This window comes from Anolis sagrei, chromosome 1 (assembly GCF_037176765.1).
Source record: "Anolis sagrei isolate rAnoSag1 chromosome 1, rAnoSag1.mat, whole genome shotgun sequence".
NCBI classification, from domain to species: Eukaryota; Metazoa; Chordata; class Lepidosauria; order Squamata; family Dactyloidae; genus Anolis; species Anolis sagrei.
Window position 1 is genome coordinate 323639036 of NC_090021.1, and position 27239 is coordinate 323666274.

Genomic DNA, 27239 nt, shown 5'->3' on the forward strand with positions numbered 1-27239 from the left:
TCAGTATCATTGGAAACACCTTCATGAACCTCATTGTCATCATTCTCCACATCCAAAGCACCCTGGTCCTTAAATACAATCACAGGCTGAGCTCCAACAACTTATGACATTTGGGTTTTCCTCTTGCATAGCCTTGAGATAACTAACTCTGCTATCCTGTTTTTCCATGTAAAGAGAGTTAATTTGCTCCACTGCTGTCCATAGTCTAAGCTTCGTTAATCAAATTGACCTCATGGATTTGAGGAATTTGAGTGCACCTCACTTATATGTAGTTGAACTGACATAGTGCATTTGGAGACAAGAAATTGATGGAGAAGAATAGAAATATCTACCTTGCTGGAGACTGCTTCTGAGTTGCCTTTCTCTATAATGATTAGTTTCCAGTTGGGATTTCAAAGCTAAAAGCATTCTAGGAGGACAGGTGATTTTTCAATTCAGCTTTCATATAGCATTTTAGGTGAATTCAGACCCTGAGGAGATAAGCTTCTCAAAGAAGAGGAAACTTCTTCTCTGGATACAGATATGGCTTTCCCTGTCTTCCTTCTGCCATTATGTCTTTGCATTTTTGTTGTACTCATCATGCTACATGCACCACAGGTGCTGGCCCATCCCCAAGCAGGATCTTGGCCTCAGCCTACACTTAGGTAAATTCAGACCCTTCAGACATAAGCTTCTCAAAGAAGAGGAAGCTTCTTCTCTGGATACAGAGAAGGCTTTCCCTGTCTTCCTTCTGCCATTGTGCCTTTCCATGAGCTGACCAATCCCCAAGCAGGATCTTGGCCTCAGCCTACACTTCAAGAAAGACAAATCCATTTTCTTTTTATTAAATAATATCAATAGATATACAAACCTATTGTAATAAGGTTCTTTATCTTTAGACATGTGACAGAGCTCATAAGCTTATGCCAAAGATTTTTCTCCATAGGCTGAAGATGGAAATTATGTGGCCCTCCAGACACTGAACTGCAATTATCAGCTCAGCAATGGTGAGGAACACTGAGAGTTGTCATTCAACAATACATGAAAATCCTCGCCATTCCAAGCTCTATAAACAATATTCACTGCACCTTCTACTCTAGTCTTTCCTCAGCTTTGCTATCTAAATGACAGATTATCTCTGGTGATTATGTCTATAGATGTTTCACCTAGCCCCCCAAAACACAAGTGTCACAATTCCCAGGCTAACTTTACCGTAAGTTGTGCTTTTCAGAGGTTTAGAATTGCAACCCTGTCATCTTAGGTAACAAAGCTATTGTTTTGCAATCATGCAAGTTGATATAAAACATCTAGAGGACACCAGTATTGAGAAGCTACATTAACTGATGGACAAGTGATGGTGGACTAATTCAGTGCCTTAAACTACCTTCTGTGTGAACCTTCACATCTGGCATACAGTATATATGATCCTAAAGGACTGCAGTCATTCCATTCTTGGGATGACACAGGAGGACCAACCCATATAATAATAGGTTAATTGCCACATATCAAGTAAATTGTTTCTTCTGGCCATTCCAAAACGATTCTTCATGGTAAGTACAACTTTCCATTTTCTTTCTATGAAAATCAGACAAAATCTAAGCCTTAGCATCTTCTAAAACATATGCTGGGTTTTCTGCAGGAATGTGTGGGTATTCATTATCTTAAGAAAGAGTTTTATATCTTGGAGGTGTGATTATTGCAATGAAGAGGGAGCAAAGTTTTTCCCCGAAATCAGAGAAATATTTATGGAGACCTTGGGAATGACAAAAATTGCCCTTTGTGCTGTTTTTGTCTCAAGAGACTCAGGATACCCACCTTGACTTAGAGAAAGTGGAAAACAACACTTTGGGACATATCAACCGGCGGCATGGTGTAATACACATAGTCAGTACCCTCTATAATTCCTTTGATAGCTGTCCAAAACACATAACACCTAAATCTAGTTGTTGATCCCAACTAGACTCATAGGACACATATAAATGTCTGTGGTTTAGGCCACAATTTGGGTCCTAGTTTTTGTGAAATGTATACATTTTATTGGGGCTTCCTGGTGGTGCAACGGGTTACTATTAAACTTGCTGACCGAAAGGTTGGTGTTCATATCCAGGGAGTGGGGGGGAGCTCCCGCTGTTAGGCCCAGCTTCTGCCAACCTAAGGTAAAGGTTTCCCCTTGACATTAAATCTGGTCATGTCCAACTCGGGGTGGGGGGGGGGGTGCTCATCTCCATTTCTAGGCTGAAGAGCCGGCATTGTCAGTAGACCCCTCCAAGGTCATGTGGCCAGCATGACTGCATGGCACACCGTTACCTTCCTACCAGGGTGGTACCTATTGATCTATTTACATTTGCATGTTTTTGAACTGCTAGGTCGGCAGGCACTGGGCCTAACAGTGGGAGCTCACCCCTCTCCCTGGATCTGAACCGCCAACCTTTCAGTCTGCAAGTTCAGCAGCTCAGTGCTTTAACCTGCTGCGCCACCAGGGAGTCAACCTAGGTGCAAATGTGAGTAAATCAATAGGTACCGCTTCGGCGGGAAGATAACAGTGCTCCATGCAGTCATGCCAGCCACATGACCTTGGAAGCGTCTACAGATAACACCAGGTCTTTGGCTTAGAAATGGAGATGAGCACCACTCCCCAGAGTTATACACAACTAGACTTAATGTCAACGTTTGTGTAGGTATATGCTTGATGTTTCTTTTATATACTTATCAATTTCTGTATTAAGTTATGATCTTCACATATATTTCAGTTGGTTTTGGGAATAGGTTCAAAAGAACAAAAAGAGACTAAATAAGTGACTCCCACATTTATACAGAATACTGATTGAAGAATGAGAAATTTCAGTGTATTGGGGCAAAGGTCAAATTCTTCATAGCTAAACCCAGCAGTAATCATTAAAAATGTATGGAGTTTTGAAAGGTACTCTCCCTAAATAATGTATTTCTTTTTGTATTTAAGCCTGACCTCATGCAACTGTTCCTCATAAAAAAATTAGGACAAAATGTTGCTTATGTAACTAGTTTCTCATCTGTGCTTGATAACCCTCAGGGCACTAATTTACAGTGGATGGTTGTTTTCTACATCTGTGGGGGGAGGCACTGCTGCTAATATCATACGTAGATTCAGATGCTGCAAACAAAAAGGAAGTCAAAGCTTCTCTGCTAGGTAGACTGATGGTACAGGCTGTCCCAAGCAGAAAAAGTAAAATTAAAAATGGGGGATACTTCTTCTTCAGATACTTTGTTCTAAAACATAAACAGTGCTTGAGGGGAACTGATGGGATTTGTAGGCTGAAACATGGACAGTCAGAGGTTTTCTAATCTTAGTTTAAATCTGTTCTGTTCTAGAGAACATTGGGATCTTTCATCTCAAGAGTCAATTTTTTTAAGGGCTACATACCAGTGGATTATTTCCTTGTACCATCTTGCTGTGTCTCCTTGAAGACCTTGTAGACATCTCACTAAGGTAGTTCAACACTATTTAGCAAGTAATAGGCTACAGGGGATACAAAAACACATTTGGGGGCCACAGGGAGAGCAGGTCTGCACTTTGTGTACATCTCCACATACAAGACAGGAATTCATTAGATATTGCTCTTTTCATAAAATCAGTCTCACCTCAGCTACGGTGCCAACAGTTAACTCTTCAAGCACTAATATTGACAGTCTTGCATATGCTCGTGGCATAATGGAAAAAGCATCAGCTGCTTGCTGGTCCTTCTGTTACAGTCAGTTATCTGACCTCTTCAAATCCTGGATCATATCTGGGAGCACTGTGGTTATTTAGTGGTAAGTGGCACTACTGGGGCCCCATCAGATCCTACTGATACATGGTCCCTGTAGGGTGTGAATGTTTAAGGCAGTGGTTCTCAACCTGGGGTCCCCAGATGTTTTTGGCCTTCAACTTGCAGAAATCCTAACACCTGGTAAACTGGTTAGGATTTCTGGGAGTTGTAGACCAAAAACATCTGGGGACCCCAGGTTGAGAACCACTGGTTTAAGGTAAAGGTTTCCCCTTGACATAAGTCTAGTTGTGTCTGACTCTGGGGGGTGGTGCTCATCTCCATTTTTAAGCCAAAGAGCCGGTTTTGTCCGTAGATGCCTCCAAGGTCATGTGGCCAGCATGACTGCATGGAGCTCCAATATCTTCCCGCCGGAATGGTACCTATTGATCTACAGCAAGTTCAGCAGCTCAGTAGTTTAACCCACTGCACCATGGGGGCTCCTTAGCATTCAGTTATTTTTAATTATGTTTAGCATTCAGTTATTCCTTAAGCTATCGATTGCTCTTAAATAAATGTGTGTGCCACAATGTTTGATTGTCCCAATGCATAACTTGTGCTCAGGACAGAATATGGAGAAACAAAACGGTTTCCAAAGGGATCAAGCAAGTCTGCATTTCATCACCCTATTTATTTAACGTGTATGTTGAACATGTAATATGTAAAACAGAATTAGACTCGGAGGAACCCAGTGCGAAAAATGGTGGAAGGAGTATCAATAATTTTAAGAGCTGTTGATGGCACTATATTACTAGTAGAAAACAGCAAAGACTATGAATGGAGGAAGTCAAGGAAGTCAAGGAAGAAAGTACACATTTACAGTTGACATCGAGAAAACAAAAAATAATAGCCAAATATGATTTACAGATGAAATTCCAGACAGCTAGATTTAATCAAGAAAGCCATGGCCCTGAATCGGCAAGACCTGAGCAGGATGGTTGATGAATGATTGACTTGAAGGTTTCCTATTCATAGGTTCACCATAAGTCAAAGGTGGCAGTTAACAATTCCTTAAGCAGTGGCTCAATCAAGATAGTCTGTCCACAGCCTGATGTGAAATGTCACGTTACCATGCTCTTATTTTTTTTCCATTTGCAGCCAGCTTTCCACCCTGAAAGTTAAAATTTCTTTTTCCGGACCATACTAAATTTTAAAGCCCCTGTGAAACTTGTTAGACTAGCAGCTGTAGCTACATGTTCTACCTGTGTTTACCAGTTTCATACTCTTTATCCCCAAAGCAGATATCTATTATATTAGAGAACAGCTTTGACTGATAGGCCTGAGAATCCTCAGAAAATAGTGGCTTGGCTTTGAAAAAGCTTTGGGACTTGAAAAAGGAGACAAGATTTGGCCTTTCTTGTGGATTAAAGTTCCATTTAAATCTGTAAATTTTTTTTGTTCATTGTGAACATAGTTTAATAAACATTCATAGGTGGTATGTTGTACTTTCAAATCATGTTAACTCTCCTTGTTGCTGAGTGATTAAAAGGTTGGAAAATTTATTAATCTCTAGTGGAAGTGCTCAATTCCAGCAAAATTTTGGTCAGATGTTTTCTCTAAAATCAATAAAAGCACAGTACAGACAGTTCTTGTCTTTACAGCAATTGCTCTATTATTTCTTTTTCTCAAAGGCATAAAAACTGTTAACACAAAGATCTTGTTATATTCCTGTGTTGAGTAGCAAACTTAAAGAGCTCCTCAGTATGGAAAGACATCAAAGGACTATTATTAGATCAGTGGAATATTGATTTTTTAAAAAATAAAAATGAAGTAAAATGCAAATAAATTCATTAGGAGATTTTGTGGTATTTGATTTCCATACTTTGTCAACAATAATTGATGTTCCTTATCCTCAAAAGTCCCACAAAGATTTGATACATAGCAGGCCTGGGCAAACATTGGTATAGAGCAGGCATGGGCAAACTTTGCCCCTCCAGGTGTTTTTGGATTTAAACTCCCACACTTCCTAACAGCCGACAGTAGTACATGTGAAAAAGAATTTGGAATCCTTGTGGATGACAAGTTAAACATGAGCCAACAATGTCATGTGACAGCTTAAAAAACCAATGGAATTTTGGCCTACCTAAATAGGAAACTAGTGTCTAGATCCAGGGTGCTGCCCTTCTATTCTGCCTTGGAATCACACGGTGTCCAATTATGGGCACTGCAATTTAGGAAGATGTTGACAAGCTGGAATGTGTCCAAAAGAAGGATTCCTTTATATGATTCCTTTATAAGACTTCCTCCATAATCATTCCCAGTCTTTGCTGTTTTCTGCTAGTAATATAGTGTCATCCACAGCTCTTAAAATTATTGATACTCCTTCCAAATAAGGAAGATGTTGACAAGCTGGAATGTGTCCAAAAGAAGGCAACTAAAATGATCAAGGGTCTGGAGAACAAGCCCTATGAGGAGCAGCTTAAAGAGCTGGGCATGTTTATCCTACAGAAGAGAAGGCTGAGAGGAGACATGATAGCCATGTATTAATATGTGAGGGGAAGTCAGAGAGAGAAGGGAGCAAGCTTGTTTTCTGCTGCCCCGAAGACTAGGACATGGAACAATGCCTTCAAACTACAGAAAAGGAGATTCCACGTGAACATTAGAAAGAACTTCCTAACTGTGAGAGCTGTTCAGCAGTGTGCCCCAGAGTGTGGTGGAGGCTCCTCCTTTGGAGGCTTTTAAACAGAGGCTGGATGGCCATCTGACGGAGGTGCTTTCAATGCAATTTTCTTGTTTCTTGGCAGAGGGTTGGACTGGATGGCCCACAAGGTTTCTTCCAACTCTATAATTCTATGAAACACCTGGAGGGCCAAAGCTTGCCTATGCTTGACCTAGACCCATGAGTGAGCACATGTTCAGATAACCTTGTGATCGTCCCTCTCCAGTATTGCGTGGGTACAAATTGCGTTAGTTTCAGCTGAGATCACTTCAAAGTGTACTGGCTGGGCCACGCTCCTTCTCCCTGGGTATGTTGGGCATTGCTTTTTTATGACTTACTAAGCCCTATGAGGAGTGGCTTGATGAAGAGGAATCAATTATATTGTATCATTATTCAAAGAGACCACCTCGTTAGTATATTTTAGCATTATATCAATCAAAGAGCCTTCTGAACCCCACCAATAATGCAATTGAACCAAACTTGGCACACAGTTCTCCCATGGCCAACAGAAAATACTGGTGGGCAGTGTCCTTTGGTTTTGGAGTTGTAGTTCACCTACATCCAGAGAGCACTGTGGACTCAAACAATGATGGATCTGGACCAAACTACACAAATACTCAATATGCCCAAATGTGAACACTGGTGGAGTTTGGGGAAGATAGACATTGACATTTGGGAGTTGTAGTTGCTGGGATTTATAGTTCACCTATAATCACAGGGCATTCTAACCCAACCAATGATAGAATTGGGCCAAACCTCCCACACAGAACCCCCATGTGGGCCACAGCAACGCATGGCAGGGGATGGCTAGTCTATATAATTAAAAATGTAATGTTCGTTTGTGGGATTAATATAACTCAAAAATCACTGGATGAATTGCCACCAAATTTGGCCACAAGACACCTACTAATCCAAGGAGTGACCATCACTAAAAAAATAATTTTGTTATTTGGGAGTTGTAGTTGCTGGGATTTATAGTTAACTTATAATCAAATAGCATTGTGAACTCCACCAACGGTGGAATTGAACCAAACTTGGTACACAGGACTCTCATGACCAAGAAAAAAAATACTAGAAGGGTTTGGTGGGCATTGACCTTGGGTTTTGGAGTTGTAGTTCACCTACATCCAGGGAGAACTGTGGTCTCGAACAATGATGGATCTAGACCAAACTTGGCACGAATACTCAATATGCCCAAATGTGAACACTGGTGGAGTTTGGGGGAAATAGACCTTGACATTTGGGAGTTGTAGTTGCTGGGATTTATAGTTCACCTACAATCAAAGAACATGCTGAACCCCACCAACAATAGAATTGGGGCAAACTTCCCGCACAGAACCTCCATGACCAACAGAAAATTCTTAAGGCCATCCAATCCAACTCCCTTCATTAGAGCAAGAAAACGTAATCAAAGCCCTCCTGACAAAGAGCCATCCAGCCATAGATATAGATATATGATTCACACACATACACACATGTATATGACAGATATAGTATCACAGATTTGAAAGGGACCCCTAAAGAAGGACAATTACATGTTGCATGTACCAGAGTAGGCAAACCAGACAACCTCCACATCAACACTGACAAAGAAACAGCAAGAAATACTGTTTAACCACAAGCATCAAGAAATTACGTATTACACTTTCTCATTACTTTTCCAGATCACCAGACTGGGCCACAGCAACGCATGGCAGGGGACAGCTAGCATACAATATATTTCAACACGATTAATATTACATACAATATACCAGCACTACTACATTACAATGTTATGATGCTCAATAGCTGTATGTTTCCCCCTTCTGGTTGCAACACTATTCCTACAAATGCCTTTTTTACTTTTAATGTTTTGAGTGTTTGCTATCATTAGATCTAGTAGTAAACATGTTCTAAATGTTTGATTTATATATTTAAATGTCTAAGTTTGTTATATTTGAGTTGTTCTATAAGTACACCTGATGTTGTTTATTTTGTTTATGATTTGGTTGGTTTGTTATGTTATGCTGGCATTGAATGTTTGCCAGTTTTCTGTTTTAAACCGCCCTGAGTCCCCTCGGGGAGATAGGGCGGGAAAATGCTGCGAGTGCAGCATTTTCCCGAATGAAGCAGAGAGTGTTTGAGGACTGGGACATCCATAGGGATATCAAGGTGCTTGTCTATAAAGCTATTGTCCTCCCAACCCTGCTCTATGCCTGCAAAATGTGGACTGTCTACAGACGTCACATGCAACTCCTGGAACGATTCCATCAGCGCTGCCTCCAGAAAATCCTGTAAATCTCTTGGGAAGACAGGCGGACAAACGTCAGCGTATTGGAAGAAGCAAAGACCACCAGCATTGAAGCAATGGTCCTCCGCCATCAACTCCGCTGGACCAGCCACGTTGTCCGGATGCCTGACCACCGTCTCCCAAAGCAGTTGCTCTACTCCGAACTTAAGATCGGAAAACGGAATGTTGGTGGACAGGAAAAGAGATTTAAAGATGGGCTCAAAGCCAACCTTAAAAACTCTGGCATAGACAGTGAGAACTGGGAAGCCCTGGCCCTTGACCGCTCCAGCTGGAGGTCAGCTGTGACCAGCAGTGCTGCAGAATTCGAGGAGGCACGGGTGGAGGGTGAAAGAGAGAAACGTGCCAGGAGGAAGGCACGTCAAGCCAACCCCGACCGAGTTCGCCTTCCACCTGGAAACCAATGCCTTCACTGTGGGAGAAGATGCTGGTCAAGAATAGGGCTCCACAGCCACCTACAAACCCACAAAAATAGTCATCAAGGAAGACCATCTTACTCGTCCAACGAGGGATCGCCTAAGTAAGTAAGTATTTCTTCTGTTGCTAAGAAGAAACAAGAAAAGTCATTTCCTGGCCTGGTGCATCTATGCCAGTGGTTCCCAACCTTTGGTATTCCAGGTGTTTGGGACTTCAACTCCCAGAAATACCAGACATCTTACCAGCTGTTATGAATTGTGGGAGCTGAAATTCAAAATGCTTGGAGGATCAAAGGTTGGGAACCACTGCTGTAGGTTTAATGCAGTGTGACATCACTTTAGTTCAGTAGTTCTCAACCTATGGGTCCCCAGTTGTTTTGGTCTACAACTCCCAGAAATCCCTACCAGTTTACCAGCTGTTAGGATTTCTGGGAGTTGGAGGCCAAAACATCTGGGGACCCACAGGTTGAGAACCACTGCTCTAGAACATGGCCATATAGCCTGAAAAAACCTGCAACAACCCTGGAAAAAGACAAAGATTAGATAGACAGATAGATTAGATAGATAGATAGATTAGATAGATAGATTAGATAGATAGATTAGATAGATAGATAGATTAGATAGATAGATAGATAGATTAGATAGATAGATAGATTAGATAGATAGATTAGATAGATAGATAGATTAGATAGATAGATTAGATTAGATAGATAGATAGATAAGATAGATTAGATAGATAGATTAGATAGATAGATAGATTAGATAAAATAGATTAGATAAAATAGATAGATAGATAGATAGATTAGATAGGATAGATTAGATAGATAGATAGATAGATAGATTAGATAGATAGATTAGATAGATAGATTAGACAGACAGACAGACAGATAGATAGATAAAATAGATAGATTAGATAGATAGATTAGATAGATAGATTAGACAGACAGACAGACAGATAGATTAGATAGATAGATAGATTAGATAGATAGATTAGATAGATAGATTAGATAGATAGATTAGATAGATAAGTTAGATAGATAAGATAGATATATTGTCGAAGGCTTTCATGGCTGGAATCCATGGGTTGTTGTAGGTTTTTCCGGGCTATATGGCCATGTTCTGGAGGCAATTTTTCTCCTGACGTTTCGCCTGCTTGCCATAGATGCAGGCGAAACGTCAGGAGAAAAATTGCCTCCAGAACATGGCTATATAGCCCGGAAAAACCTACAACAACCCATAAGATAGATAGATATATTAGATAGATTGATTGATTGATTAGATAGATTAGATTGATAGATTAGATAGATAGATAGATAGATTAGATAGATTTACAAAAGTGGAAAAAGACAATTTTCCGGTTTGCCGAGATGCATGCCGGGAAGTGTAGTTCTCAAGCTCTGGCGGCCCCGCTTCTTTGAGCCCGACGTCAGGATTCTCTGACTCCATTTCCCAGGGATCCTCGGGGCGGGGCGAAGAGGGCGGGGCTTGGAGGGAGTGGTTAAAGGGCGCGGGCGGCGTCGCGTCAGGCTCAGTGCGAAGTCGGCGGGCTCCGAGTGCGGAGCTGCGGCTGCCTTTGCGGAGAAGAAGAGGAGGGCGCAGGCATGTCTGATCCAGGCGGAGGAGGGGGCGGCGGTGGGGGAGGCGAGGACGGCGGGCTGGAGGTGCCGGGCTCGGCGGTGCAGAACGTAGCGGACGTGTCGGTGCTGCAGAAGCACCTCCGGAAGCTGGTGCCGCTGCTGCTGGAGGATGGCGGCGAGGCCCCCGCGGCGCTGGAGGCCGCGCTGGAGGAGAAGGGCGCCGTGGAGCAGATGCGCAAGTTCCTCTCCGACCCGCAAGTCCACGCCGTGCTGGTCGAGCGCTCCACCCTCAAGGGTGAGTCGGCCTCAGGGGAGGGAGGGAGGGGGCGGGGGAAGAGGAGGAGGGGGCGTGGCTTGCGCCTGCAGCAGGGGGAGAGGGGAGGGAGAGGGGAACAGCCAGGGGCGTGGCCTGCGCATCCCGGGGGGAGAGAGGAGAGAAAGGGGAACAGCCAGGGGCGTGGCCCGCCATGGCAGCGACTTGCTGTCAAAATGGCGGCCGCTCTCCTTTCATTGTCCTGTCAGTGCCTCTCTGTTGTTGTTGTTGTTAATGGTCCTGTCAGGAATGGCTGGGCCCAAGATGACCTCCTCTACCGCCTTTATCCCTCACAGTTTTGGGAAATACAGTTCTTGTTGCTGGTTCTTATTATTAATTAATAATAATAACAATAATATAATATATTATCTATATAAATAAAAATGTCATGTTCGTTTGTGGGATTAACATAACTCAAAAACCATTTATTTATTTACCTTACTTATATACCACTGTTCTCAGCCCGAAGGCGACTCACAGCGGTTCACAACAAATACGAACAGCAAAAATTCAGTGCTACAGTATAGAAGCGGTTAACAACCTAACACATTACACATTACATGACCCATTCACTGTCGTCTCGTCATCAAAAACATGTTCCAGATTCGTCATCCATTGTTCCATTCCAGTGTTCATTAACCAATCATTGCACTAATTAGTCGAACGCCTGCTCAAACAGCCAGGTCTTCACTTTTTTGCGGAATACCATTAGAGATGGTGCTAGTCTAATGTCCGTAGGAAGGGCATTCCACAGCCGAGGAGCCACCACCGAGAAGGCCCTATCTCTCGTCCCCGCCAGCCGAGCTTGAGAAGCAGGCGGGATCGAGAGCAGGGTCTCCCCGGAAGATCTCAAAGTCCTGGTGGGTTCATAGGCAGAGATGCGGTCAGATAGGTAGCTTGGGCCAGAACCGTTTAGGGCTTTAAAGGCCAGCGCCAGCACTTTGAATTCAGCCCGGTAGCAGATCGGTAGCCAGTGGAGTTGGCGTAACAGGGGGGTTGTATGCTCCCTGCGCTCCGCTCCTGTTAAAATCATGGCTGCCGAGCGTTGGACTAGTTGGAGCTTCCGAGCTGTCTTCAAAGGCAACCCCACGTAGAGAGCGTTGCAGTAGTCTAAACGGGATGTAACCAGAGTGTGGACTACTGTGGCCAAGTCAGACTTCCCAAGGTACGGGTGCAGCTGGCGCACAAGCTTTAGCTGTGTAAATGCTCCCCTGGTCACCGCCGAAACCTGGGGATCCAGGCTCAGCGATGAGTCCAGGGTCACACCCAAGCTGCGAACCTGCGTCTTCAGGGGGAGTGCGGCCCCATCCAACACAGGCTGTAACCCTATGCCCTGTTCGGCCTTGCGACTGACCAGGAGTACCTCTGTCTTGTCTGGATTCAATTTCAATTTGTTCGCCCTCATCCAGACCGTCACAGCAGCCAAGCACCTGTTCAGGACCTGGACAGCCTCCTTAGTAGCAGGTGGAAAGGAGTGACAGAGTTGGACATCATCCGCGTACAGATGACACCGTACCCCGAAACTCCGGATGATCTCCCCCAGCGGCTTCATGTAGATGTTAAACAACATGGGAGACAATATTGAGCCCTGAGGAACCCCACAAGACAATGGTTGTGGGGTTGAACAGGTGTCCCCCAACAACACCTTCTGAGATCGACCCTCTAGGAATGACCGGAGCCACTGCAAAACAGTACCTCCAAGACCCATCCCTGAGAGGTGTCCCAGAAGGATACCGTGGTCGATGGTATCGAAGGCTGCTGTCGAGCTCCCGGTGCAGATTATCCACTAAGGCGACCAAGACGAATTGACACCAGATTTGGACACAAGACATCTAGCAACCCAGTGTATGTCCTTCACTCAAAAAAATTGATTTTGTCATTTGGGAGTTGTAGTTGCTGGGATTTACAGTTCACCTACAATCAAAGAGCATTCTGAACCCCACCAACGATGGAATTGAGCCAAACTTGGGACACAGTTCTCCCATGACCAACAGAAAATGCTGGAAGGGTTTGGTGGGCAGTGTCCTTTGCTTTTGGAGTTGTAGTTCACCTACATCCAGAGATCACTGTGGACTCAAACAATGATGCATCTGGACCAAACTACACGAATACTCAGTATGTCCAAATGTGAACACTGGTGGATTTTGAGGAAAATAGAATCTTGACATTTGGGAGTTGTAGTTGCTGGGATTTGTAGTTCACCTACAATCACAGAGCATTCTGGCCCCACCAATGATAGAATTGAGCCAAACCTCTCACACAGAACCCCCATGTAGGCCACAGCAATGCGTGGCAGGGGACGACTAGTCTATATAAATAACAATGTAATGTTTGTTTGTGGGATTAACATAACTCAAAAACGACTGGATGAAATGACACCAAATTTGGACACAATGCACACATCAGGCCAACGAGTGACCATCACTCATAAAAACACAGTGGAAGGGATGTAAAAAGCCTAAAAAGCAACATTACAACACATGCACAAAACTACACATATATATATACGCAAACACACATATATACAGATATACACAAATATACACAAAACACATATACACAGACTGGGCCACAGCAACACATGGCAGGGAACGGCTAGTCTATATAAATAAAAACGTAATGTTCGTTTGTGGGATTAACAGAACTCATAAACCACTGGACAAATTGACACCAAATTTGGACACAAGACACCTAACAACCCAATGTATGTCCTTCACTAAAAAAAAATTGATTTTGTCATTTGGGAGTTATACTTGCTGGGATTTATAGTTCACCTACAATCACTGAGCATTCTGAACCCCACCAACGATAGAATTGAGCCAAACCTCTCACACAGAACTCCCATGTGGGCCACAGCAATGCATGGCAGGGAACGGCTAGTCAATATAAATAAAAATGTAATGTTCGTTTGTGGGATTAATATAACAAAAACTACTTGGCGAATTGACACCAAATTTGGACACAGTACACCTCTCAGGCCAACAAGCGACCATCACTCATAAAAACACTGAAAAACACAGTGGAAAGGATGTAAAAAGCAAAAAACAAAAAAATACATTTCAACACATGCGCAAAACTATGCAAGTACACATATATACACATATCTGCAGGAATGTATATACACAGACTGGGCCACAGCAATGCGTGGCAGGGGATGGCTAGTAACATATATACAGGGAATAGGGAATATATATATCCAGAAAAGGGGGAGGGGGGGATACTGTAAAAATTCCATGCAGAGCAGAAGAGAAAACTGGCAAAGGAAGGCTCTCCGTGGACAGTTCCTGGGGGGGGGGAATTGAGAGCAAAATAAACAAAGAAAAAGCATGGCTGTGGCTCACAAATGGAACTTTGAAAAATAAGACAGAGGGCCTGATTCTGGAAGCCCAAGAACAAGCCATTAGAACCAATACCATCAAAGCCAGCATTGAAAAGTCGGCGACAGATCCCAGACTCTGCAAGGGAGCAGATGAAACAATAGATCACATCCTCAGCTGCTGCAAGAAGACAGACTACAAGCAGAGGCATAACACCATTGCTCAGATGATTCATTGGAACTTGTGCCACAAATACCATCTGCCTGTGACAATGGGATCTGTATTCATTATTCGTGGATACATCACGTAGTCCTAGACACCTGGGAAGTGTCTGATATGTGGTCCAATACAACAACAAGCATAGTGATCTTGTTTGCTGTGTACTTAACTTCATAAGTACAAATAATATATACTATTGTTGTCATAATAGAAACAATAACAATGAATAAAGTTATAGGCTCTTCAATGCTAATCAAGGTGGCCAATTTCAACATTCACACTTGCCTCAAACAGACAAGAGTTCTTTCTCCTACCCAGGACATTCCACAGATACATAAACCCCAATTGCCTAGTTTCCAACAAACCTCACAACCTCTGAGGATGTCTGCCATAATTGTGAGTGAAATAGGAGAGAATACTCTGGAACATAGCCACACAGCCCGGAAAATTCATAGTAACCCAGTGATTCCGTCCATGAAAGCTTTTGACAATGTATTACTAAAGTTGTTAATTGTCCTGTCAGGATTGGCCAGGCTAATTGCATCCATCCTTTTATCCCGCTTTTCTCCCATGGGTTGGATGCAAAGTGGTGTGCAATAGTTAAAAACAGAAATTACATAACATATAAATACAAACAAAAAAAATATCATGAACCAAAATACACAGATTGCACACTACATGAACCATACATAACAAATCAATAAATTGCGACATATACCATTAAAAAATTCCCTTAACCTCCGGCCACTGAGGTTATCCATAAAACAAATTGTACTAAGATCCTAAAAACATCAGTTCCATTGTTACATTAATTGTTATTATAGGAATAATAATATCAGCTATTGCTATTAAATTGTCCTGTCAAGAATCACTGGGCTGAATGGAAATCATAATGATGTATTACAATAAACAATTCTAATAGCAGTTATTGATAAGTTTCTGGTCCCAATTCAAAGTGCAGGTTAATACCTATAAAGCCCTAAATGGTTTGGGCCTCGCCTGTCTTGGTGACTACAACTCCCCCCCCCCCCACCATCACAAGTGTGGTTGCTGGGAAGGAGAGAGAGGGCCTTCTCCATGGTGGCCCCCCAGCTTTGGAATGCCCTCCCCAGGGAGATTAGACACTGTCCTCCTCCCATAGGGATTGGATGTTCAAACAAGCCTTTGAGAATATCTAGTCCCAATAATCCACAATCACTGACACAGCATTGCACTTTCATCCCATGCCCTTGTTCCTTAGCTACAGTGTGCACTATCCCATTCCCTTGTCTAGTATATGGTCTGGCTATGTCTTATGGCAATTGTCACTATAGTTTATTGGGCATTGTTCTGAGTTTTCAATTATTGTCTTTTGTGCTATTGGTTTTTACTTTTTTGTATTGTACTATGTGTTTATTTTATGCATTGTTTTAGGCACTTTGTGTCATATGTAAGCCACCCCGAGTCCCTTTGGGGAGATGGAGGCAGGGTACAAAAATAAAGTCATTGTTGTTTTTACATTGGTCTCTCAGGAATCACTGGGCTGAATGGGACATTTTGCCTCAACCGTCTTCTGTGAAATATGATTCTTGTTGTTAAATTTAATAACATTTTCATTGATTGTCCTGTCAAGAAACTCTCTGCTGAATGCATCTCTTTGCAATGGGCGCTTTTGGGGAAGTATTGTTCTTGCTACAGTGATTGAAATGGTAAAGAAGAAGCAGATATGCTTCCTGATAGCAGCTGCTAATAGCTTAATCTTTTTGGGCATTTATCCAAGTTTTAAAGCTGTCCAAGTTGACAGCTGTCTGTACGTTTTGTCCAGGTGGAGTATTTCTTATGCAAAATCTTTATTATTATTATTATTATTATTATTATTATTATTATTATTATGGGGGAAACTGCAGGGAAATACTCCTGCAGAAAATAATAAGTTATTTTATTTTAAATTAAAATAAAAAAGATAGCCATATACATGCTCAAAAAGGTCAGCACTTCCCAAGCCACATACCAACAAGTCTAGACACAAAACTTGTGTATGGTTCATACTCGTATATCTTATACACATTGCTTGAAAGTAGTTTTATTCACAGTTCTTTAAATAATTTTGTGCACGAAGCAAAGTTTGTGTGCACTGAGCCTTCAGAAAATAAGTCACTGTCTCAGCTTAGCCCTTGTTAAATCGTTGAGCCGGCTGAACTTGCTGACCAACAGGTTGGCGGTTCGAATACGGGGTCCCCCATCTATCAGCTCTAGCTCCCCATGCGTGACATGAGAGAAGCCTCCCACAGGATGGTAAAAACATCAAACATCCTAGCATCCCCTGGGCGATGTCCTTGCAGACAGCCAATTCTCTCACACCAGAAGTGACTTGCAATTTCTCAAGTCATACGAAAAAAAAGTTAACCATGTGACAGCTTTGGATTTGGAGTATTCTGAATAAGAGATATTAAACTTTTAGTAGCAAATGCCATGAATGGACTGTACTCATATGTGTTTATGCACTTTTTACTTCTTTGTATAGTGACACAGTTGGTTGTTGGAGCTTCTGATCTTTTGTATGTTTTGATTATATGTGTTGAGGCACTATGTAACATTGTATTGTTAACTTTGGTTGGTATTGTCTTATTCCACACAGAGAGATGTCAACAGAGGATGGGAATAATAACTTTATGGTGCCTCTTGTTCTCATCAGTAGTGGTTTTCCAAAACATAAAACCAAAAGAGTTATTCCCGATATATAAATAAATACTTCATTTGTATTCTGCCCTATCTCCTCTAAGGGACCTATGAAATTACTGCCTAAGCCATTTGCATTAGTAATGCCAAGTATGTTGCTGGATACCTTCTCTTAGTATGGATTACTAAGTCAATAGTGAAAGGTCAACAGACAAAATGCACAGCACATCTAAGAACAAGTCCCATTTGAGTGTGACTTCTAAGTAAAAGTGTTTTGGGATTGTACTGGATGGTAGAGAAGACTGACTCATTGCACACAAAACAAACACCTGATTGGCATAATGTTCTCGTTCATCACACCAATGATCCCAAAGCAACCTATTGCTATAGATAACTATCTTCATTTGTCTCATTAGCTTCTGAGTTGATAACTTCAGGGACAGGTAGATACCTCTCAAGGGCCTGGATTAATTGGCAACTTCTAATATATTAATAGTTTATGCAAATAGGAGGATTTATTGTATTTTCAAATTAATTTGCTGAAAACAGTTTTGCACAGAAATAGAGGCCCTTTGGAGCTAATAATCTTGATATAACCATTACAGTAGCAGAAAACTGATATTAGCACCTTCTTCCCAGCATGCAGTAGGAACATATGAAAAGCAATTGGCATGCTTGGTTATGTGTACAAAGGTTTCCTCTAGTCTTCATATAAATTGTAATGCTGCTGCTACATAAATAAAATTGATAAAAAGCCATAGACATCCAGACAAGCATAAGAGCCAAATTCATAGGAAACAAAAAAAAAAACATCCTATATTTTGGTCAGTTTTGTGTTGTTCAGCTTTTCACTGGTCATTCCTTTTGCATGTAACTTGTCTTCTGATGCTGTGGAAGTTTAGATTATATAATTTACCCATGGGTGTAACAAGCAGGGAATTCTGCAGCCCTGCTGATGCTAACATTGGCTTAACAGCTCTGAGCATATGACCTAAAACACACCCAACATTTCTCTGTAACTGCATACCATAAGGGTGTGGTGATATCTTTTGTGTGTCTCACATACAAAGATTATGTACTAAACTTTGTTCTTTTAGTTTCATTAATTCAGTCAGAACTGTTTTTAAAAGAGTGTGGGTAAAACAGTTGTTTGTTTCTCCTTCTTCATTAACATTTGATACTCTGTAACAAAACGTCTCTGCTGCAGTTACTGTAGCTGCATCTATATAGAAACATATTTGTATGGGTTGCAGATGAAATTCTTGTGGCCAGTCATATGCCAAAATACAACGTATAAGGAAGGTGTTTCTACATGTGTTAAAGTTAAAATGTTAGACTTTAATAAGTTCTAACGAAAGTTTGAATTTTTGAGAAATTGTTTGGAAATTTTTGAGTATCTGCCATATCTATCCAATGAACATTACTTGCTGCATAATGCTGTATATACTGTTCGTTTGATGTTACTATTTCCTATATTTAAGCACTTCACTTCAATTTCCAAAAATTGCTAATTGTTTTCCAGGAGACATTTCCCTTTTTGTAAAGAACTAGCTGTACCCGGCCACGCGTTGCTGTGGCGTAGTGTGTTGTTATGGACAATGAAGTACTGACAAAGTAGTGGTATTTAAGAACAGTTATTTACTAATACTTGTGGATACACAATATTCTTGGTTGTTCCTGTTTTCGTGTTGATGTAGAGATTTTGTGGTTTGCCAACTCTAGAACAGGCAACATACAACTGTCCATGTGAGAAGCATTCGGTGTCTAGATCTATGCCACAGAATTGTAATGATTGTCCTTGTGCTTTGTTGATTGTCATTGCAAAAGCCAGTCGAATAGGGAATTGGAGCCTGCTGAATTGAAATGGCATATCTGTAGGAATCATTGGAATGCGTGGGATTAGTACATCTTCTCCTTTGAAAGGTCCTGTCAGGATTGTTGCCTCGATGACATTGTGCATTAATGTTTTCACTGCTAGACGTGTGCCGTTACACAGTTTTGGTTGATCGATGTTTCTCAACATGATAATAGGGATGCCCACTTTTAAATGTAGTATGTGTGGTGGTAGGCCTGGGAGATCCAAAGAATTCAAGAATTCTGTGGGGTATTTAACAGCCTCATCCGGTTCCACAACAGTGTCAATCGATTTGTATGTTATAGATTCACTGGGAATGGTGGACTGTATGATATGGTTCAGTGTGTAGACGTCTGTGTTTGTTGGTGCTAGAATAGCTCGTTGACTTATCCAGTCGTGGTTTTTGTAGTTGTTTTGTATGTTTGGAAATACATTTTCTATTAATTCTTGTTTTGATTCCACAGTAGTGCAGAAGTTCGGTGGGAATGTAATGTGGCCTGTGGTCTGATCTGGTGGTACGTGACCATTTCCTATGTCTAGTAATTGTTGGGAGAATATTTGTGCTGACGGGTCTTTCTGGAGTTGGACACGCATATTGGTTGTTAAATGTAATGTTTTAACATGTTGCCACAAAATGGAGTATTTAAGGGAAGCATTGATTTCATCAGCTGGTGTGGATCGTGGTATGACTGGTAATGTTTGTCTAAAATCTCCTGCCAAAAGTATTATTGTACTTCCAAAAGGCGTTTTGGTGCCACGTAAATCTTGTAGTGTTCTATCTAGAGCTTCAAGGGATTTCTTGTGTGCCATTGTGCATTCATCCCAAATTATAAGTTTGCATGTCTGTAGTACTTTCCCCATGCTGGATGTTTTGGAAATGTTGCACATGGGAGTTTCAATGTATTGTAAATTTAATGGTAATTTTAAAGCAGAATGCGCTGTTCTTCCACCTGGTAGTAACGTTGCTGCTATTCCTGAGGAAGCAAGAGCCAAGGCGATGTTTTTTTGAGATCTAATTGTTGCCAGAATCAGTGTAATGAGAAATGTTTTGCCAGTTCCTCCTGGTGCATCTAAAAAGAAGATTTCTCCTTTTCCATTCTGAACAGTATCCATTATTTGATCGTAAATTTGTCTTTGTTCTGGCGTAAGCTTAGGTATATTAGATTGTACATAAGTAGACTGTTCTGTAATGTTGTAATGGAGTTCTTGATGGAATTGTGCCTTGAATGTAGGAGGTGTCTGTCGATTTGGTGTTGGCATTCCCAGTAATTTCAGAGGTTTGTTTGCGACTTGTAAGCAATAATCCTCAATCATGATCAGCACTTCATTGTATATTTCTGTGGTGTGTTCCTGAGAGATGTCGGTGTCTCCCTTATTTGTTTGATGGAAAATATCTTCAGCCATGTGCGATTTATATTTTTCCCATAAGTGTGATGGAGATGATGGAGAGCAGGCGGTCAAAAGGATGACAAAGAGTGACCGAATTTGTTTGGGATGTGATGTGTTGCATGTTTCAGTGATGCAGTCTTCCCAGTGGTGGTCGTTCTCCAACAAATTGAGAGCTTGACAGGCACTTCGAAATGTGTCATGTGTTATTCCGTGGACAGTTCTCAAGTTGTGGAAGGATGTTGGTCCTGGTATGTTTACCAATAGTATACGAAGAAAGAAACATTCATCTTGTTTGGGATGGATGGTGTACAACCTTCCTATGGTGGTGTCTTTGAATATGCCTGGTTGTCCTTTAACTGGTTCTCCGCGTTTGCGTCTTTGAAAAGTTTTTTTGGTTGTATCCCATGTGTAGTATGTTGGGACTTGTGAGTAAAGGAGTGTTTTTGCAAATGGGTCTGTGTGACATAACGTGAAGAATGCTGTGAGAGTTGTTGGTGGTGGATTGTGAACGATGTGTTGCATTGTCGATGGTGTGAAATAAACCCGTTGTCCATTTTCCAAATGAATAGCCAGGTGAACTACAGGAGGACTTCGCTCATGTATTGGAAATGATAGAATGCGCCAGACAGCCTCATTGCTGCTTATGTATCGTCCTGCCTGATATTGTGTGATTTCATCGATGTCTCTGTGTAGTTTGTTTTCAGTTGTTTGGATGTCGAATACTGCCATGTCACTGCCTTTATTTACATATTTACAAATGTACTTGATGGATTTCACAGAGTTGCAGTATTCGACATTTATGTGTGCTCTGTATGTTTTAGAAAGGAGAGGCGAGTATGGAACAACCCAGCGATTATCTACTTGTATTTGAGTGTTTCGCATGTGTATGATTGCTAACTGTCCACCATCTTCTACTGATCTTCTTCTGTATAATGGGTATCCATCATGTCCTGTAACTGTGTGTGGTAGTAGTGTGCGAGGATATCGCTTGGAGCACTTCCCATCTTTCATACATGGTGATTTTGGATTCAGTGTGCCGCATGGTCCATGTATCATATGTTTTGTCACAATAGCATGCAATTCCTTATCTAAATGAGGATTGGGTATTTCTGCACTGATAACATTATCAATGTCCTTGGAAGTGATTTTGAGGTGGAGCCAAAGGAGTATATGTGCGTGTGGCAATCCTCTCTTTTGCCATTCAACAGAGTACATCCAGCAGCGTACTTTGCCAAACACTTCATGTTTTACCATGAAGTTCATGAGGGATTTCAGTTTCTGTCGAAAAACGCGGGCTGTGATGTCATGTCTATCAACCGTTTTCTGATCTGGAAGTAGGAGGTGTTGTATACTTTGCCAAGCAGGATTACATGTAAATGTGATGAATAGGTCTGGACGTCCATAGTGACGTACATACTCGATTGCATCTTGTGCATATTCGTGCATATGACGTGGGCTGCCTGTGTATGATGATGGGAGAATAGTTAATTTCCCTATGTTGGTTGTATTGCCATCATTGACCACTGCATGTCGTAAATGTACATATTCTTCTGAGCGTAGCTTGGATTGATTGAAGCGGATGAATTGTAAACGTTCTGATTCGATTTTAGCGTACATATCAACGATATATTGGTGGAAAAGTTGACGACATAGTAAAATGTGATTGTCTTCATTCTGTCTAATCATGATTCTGTAAGAGTAATAGTTCATTGCACTGCATTTCATTTGTGTGTCTTGTCCGGTGATGGGATTTTTCATTTTGATGTTAAAGTGATAACCATCAGCTCCATCCCAAAAGATGATGGGGTACTGTAGGGCATCATAGCATCGATGAGTTTCTGGTACTTTGGTTAATTGTTCATTTCTCCGTTGTAGAACAATATCTCTTGGTTGAAATTGATCTCCGACAATAACAATTGCTACTTCATCGATAGTGGGTGCATTGTATCTTCGTACATGCTCTCCGGTAGGTGTTTTGTCAGCGTGGATAATGATCTTGTGAGTGTCTGATGGCATCATGTCAAGTGCTGTCTTGAATAAAGAGACTAAAGGGTTGTTTTCGTGAAGTAGGTGTTGTAGTTGTGATAGAATGGACCTTTTTATGGTGGGAGAAAGAGAGCAGCGGGCATTGAGTTCCTCTTCTTCTTCACCGATAAAATACATTTGGAGGAATTTATGATGTTCATGTTCTTTTGGAAGCAGTGAGCCTGCAGTATGATAGATCTGTCCTTTCACTTTGAATGTTGGCATAAATGGTGCAGTGACAATGTCAGCCCTGAACGACGTCATCTGGAAGCATGAGTTATATCTCCTGATATTTGATAGGAAATGTCTGGAATCGGGTGTTTCTCCGGTTAGTAAAGTTTTCAGTGGCTCTGGTGGTTCTCCTAGTGGTGTTAGTTGGACTTTTCCAGCGGCACAACACATTCCTTTTGTTTCTCCTGGAAATTTGAGTGCCTTGCAGTGTGGACACACTGTTGTTAGATTGCCAATTATTACTTCGTGGGCTAGACTGTAGTCCTCTGATGGGTTGTACCGGAATGCTAGGCGGTGGTATTTGGTGTATTGTTGTATACGAAGTTGTTCTTCTTTGTTTTGCTTTCTTTGTTTGTTGTGTGATCGTTGTTGATCTGTTGCTGTTGTCCGTCTGTGTTGTGCTTTCATACGTGCTTCTTGAAGTCTAGCTGCACGTTGTTCAGCAGCTTCGATGGCACGCCTTTGTGAAAGTTGCTGTCTGTAGAGGTGTTTAGCTGTTGTTTTCTCTTCATTGGTTTGTTTTGAAATGGCCTGTCGGTGTGATTTTGCTTTGCGAGTACGGGGGCCTAAGTTGGTTTTATTTCGAGGCATTTTTTTGGAGGTTGTCCTGTGAAAGAAGAGAAAGGTATAGTAATGTTGTTCACATGTTTTGGAAGAGTTTTGGAAACTCCAAGTGACTTGTGATTTGAATGTAATGCTCCTGTTTCTTGGCAGGGGGTTGGACTGGATGGTCCATGAGGTGTCTTCGAACTCAGCGATTGTATGATTCTATGAATAGAGCAGTGTTTGTGTAAATGGATGTTTTTGACATAACGCGAAAAATGGTGCGGGAGTTGTTGCTGGTGGATTGTGGACTATGTGTTGTATTGTTGTTGGTGTGAGAGAAACCCATTGTCCATTTTGCAGATGTAGTGCCAGGTGTAGTACAGGAGGACTTCGTTAATGTTTTGGAGATGATGGAATGTGAAACACAGTTTCATTGCTGGTTATGTGTGTTCGTTCCTGATACTGTGTGATTTCATCGATAGAAGTGTGTATTTTGATCACTTGTTTGGATGCGGAAAACTGTCATGTCACTGCATTTATTTAGGTATTTATAAAGGAACTTGATGGATTTTACGGAGTTACAGTATTTGACATGTATGTGTGGTCTGTGTGTTTTTGTAAGGACTGGCGAGTACAGAACGACCCAGCGGTTATCTACTTCTATATGAGTGTTTGACATGTGTGTGCTTGGTAAGTGTTGGCCATCCATCATGTTCTGTGAATGTGTGGGGTAGTAGTGTGGAAGGATATAACTGTGAGCATTTGCCATGTATCATGCATGGTGATTTAGGATTCAGGATGCCGGATGGTGCATGTATGATATGTTTTTTCGGAATAGCATGGAATTCCTGCATCAGGATTGGGTATTTTTGCGCTTATTTCAGCTTCTGTGTAACCCCTGTATTATAGTGTTAGTGTCAAATAAGTTTGTTAGTGTATTTCTGTGAGACGTCTGTTAGACGTGGTATGTCTGTGTTTTGAAGTAATGAGTAAGTGTAGGTTTGTAATAAATGCAATGTATTTGTGTTAGTGTGTGAACAGTATTTATTGGTGTTTGTTTGTGATAGTTGTTGTGGAGAATGCCTGCGTGGTATTCCATGTTTTCAGAATTCTTCCTTTAGTTTTAATATAGGTTCCTTATAAAGAGAAAGAAATGAATCTTGTGTGTCCTGTAATGTACATAAAATAATGATGTAGAGAGGCATCTGTGGCAGTTTGGTAGATTAGATGTAATGTAAGTAGATGGTGGGAATTATGGTAGAGTATTTTACCAGGTTTGAGAAGTAGCGTAGAGGTCCGTAGGAAATTTCTGAACTGTTGCCTTTTGTGAAAATGGTGGTGGCAGGGGAGGTGGGTTGGGTTTTGTCAGGGTGGGAAGGGGCTGGGCGGGGGTAGAAGGGGGCGTGGCTTGGTGGTGACTTGAGCTGGGTTAGAGGGAGGAGGGGTAGTTGGGATGGGTGTAGAGAGAGTGGAAGGGGGCGTGGCTTGGTGGTGACTTGAGCTGGGTTAGAGGGAGGAGGGGGAGTTGGGATGGGTGTAGAGAGAGTGGAAGGGGGCGTGGCTTGGTGGTGACTTGAGCTGGGTTAGAGGGAGGAGGGGGAGTTGGGATGGGTGTAGAGAGAGTGGAAGGGGGCGTGGCTTGGTGGTGACTTGAGCTGGGTTAGAGGGAGGAGGGGGAGTTGGGATGGGTGTAGAGAGAGTGGAAGGGGGCGTGGCTTGGTGGTGACTTGAGCTGGGTTAGAGGGAGGAGGGGGAGTTGGGATGGGTGTAGAGAGAGTGGAAGGGGGCGTGGCTTGGTGGTGACTTGAGCTGGGTTAGAGGGAGGAGGGGGAGTTGGGATGGGTGTAGAGAGAGTGGAAGGGGGCGTGGCTTGGTGGTGACTTGAGCTGGGTTAGAGGGAGGAGGGGGAGTTGGGATGGGTGTAGAGAGAGTGGAAGGGGGCGTGGCTTGGTGGTGACTTGAGCTGGGTTAGAGGGAGGAGGGGGAGTTGGGATGGGTGTAGAGAGAGTGGAAGGGGGCGGGGGGGAAGGAGCGTGGTGCGTCTGTGTGTGTGTGTTTGTGTGAGCGGTGGAAGCGTGCGGGGCTTGGTTGCCTGTTTGTGGTGAGGCGAGGGGCGAGGGAGGGCCGTCCTAGGAGTGCATTGGCCTTTGCAGACATCTGCCCTGACAAAGGGGCTCGATGAGGGTCCACCCCGAAGCCCATGGAGAGGGATCTGGCTGCGTGGCGGTCCTTGTGGGAACTCTGTCCGGAGGGAGTGGGCTGCTGCTGGTGCCCCCCTTTGGAGCCCCTTTTCCCGATGCCCCGCTTTGTGTTTGAGTCTGAAAAGAGGAGGAGAGGAGAGCGCTGCCGGAAGGGAGGGAGGAAAGTGTGGAGTGTGCGTTGGCCGTTCGCCCATGTGTGCGCGCGCGCCGGGGAGTTTGCGGTACTGCGCATGCTCAGTTGTTTTGCCGTTTATTGTGGTTGTTGTTGTGTGTTTTTGCTTTCTGACCGGATTAGTTTCAACCTCGTGGGTTGCCCTTGGGGCATGGGAATTTTGGTTGAGTTTCGTTGGGGGGGTTTTGAGTTTTGTTTCCTCGTTGGACGCCCCTAACAAATTTATATATATAGATACATCTGTTGCAGGGTTTGTTATCCTTACCCCAAAACAACAGTTTGTTTTCTTTTTCAAACTGCATTAGGTGGGCCTTTTTTTGAATCTTAGACAAACTTGTTAATTTTTGTAAAGCCCCATAACATAAGCATTATTGTTAAAAGTAAAATGTTTTGGGCAGAATAGAAATGGGGAAAGCTATGTGTTTTAAAGTCCTTGAGCAAGAGTAGTAATTCTAGGCCACAGTGTAGCATTTGCTATGATTCATTAGCTTTAACATCACCTGGTTTCTGGACTGAATCATAGTTCTGAAATATTCTCATACTATAAAAACATTTGCAGTTTCTAAATCTAGCTGGTAGTTAATATGTTTGAAGAGATCAGGTTCTGGTGTTGAAAATATATTGGCTTCTAATGCAGGAGCCTTACTAAGATGGTGCATACTAATGCTTAATGCTGATTCATTGCATCATTGCTGGTTGAGTCTGCAAACCCTACAGGCCTATTGGTGAATGCAATTCACCCATATGAATAATTTGAAGTGATTTTATGCATCAGAGAGTTTAAAACTCTTGTGCTTCAATCCAGCTTAAGTTAATGTAAAATGGAATCATTTCTATGTATTTCCTTATACACAATTGTTGTAGGTCTGAGGCACAAGTCTAAAGTTTAAAAATGTTGCAGCTAGTTTTATTGTGAGAACACAGTTGTTGATGAGGCACCTTCCAATCTTAAAGTTTAAAAACCTGATGAGTTTTCCCAAATTAACTTTTATTTAAAATAATCTTCAGTAATGCCACCAGATGCCTGAAAACAGATAATGTGACATACAAACCTAAGTTGTCAGTCAGGCAGATCTAAATGATTTACTCTCAAAATGCTGCACAGGGAATGTAGTAGCATTATACAGAGTTTGCATCCTGTTATACATTGCGAGTGAGATCCATTTTGTACCTGAAGGTGTATTATGTTAAAGGTTTTCAAAATTAATTAAAACCTTTTGTTTTTGTTATTGATGAAACAAATGAAATTCATTTTGATCTTAAAATGCTTATTTTCTCATGAGTTAAAGTATAAATTGCTAAAATAGTAGCAAAGCTGTTATCAGAAGTTACACAAACAGTTCTTCACAAAACAAATCAGTGTAAGATTTAAAACTTAAGATACATGCTTACAGAGTCCTGAATTTAAACAGCATTTGCTATGATATTGTTTCTATTGAAAAGAGCTGTGCTTCCAGAAATATCATCAGTTGCTTTCTTTCACAGTAAATATGAGGAAGTGCAAAATTCTGATTTAGCTAGCAGAAAGTAGTTTAGATTTTACAACACAAATAAAATGTTTAGCTTATTTTTCCATCTATTATGGAGGGCATGACAAATTCTCTTTGACAAAG

The 27239-nt window shown here is 42.0% G+C and overlaps 1 protein-coding gene across 3 annotated transcripts in view; it reads left to right on the plus strand.

Annotated features, from left to right (window-relative positions):
• Nucleotides 1-10640: 10640 nt before the first annotated feature.
• Nucleotides 10641-27239, plus strand: part of DYNC1H1 (dynein cytoplasmic 1 heavy chain 1) — a 79620-nt gene continuing 63021 nt past the window's right edge. For all 3 annotated transcript variants that reach the window (XM_067462995.1, XM_067462996.1, XM_060755193.2), the window contains exon 1: nucleotides 10641-10995. In XM_067462995.1, the coding sequence (XP_067319096.1) occupies nucleotides 10725-10995 (271 nt within the window). In that variant the 5' untranslated portion in view covers nucleotides 10641-10724. The remainder of the gene's footprint in view (nucleotides 10996-27239) is intronic.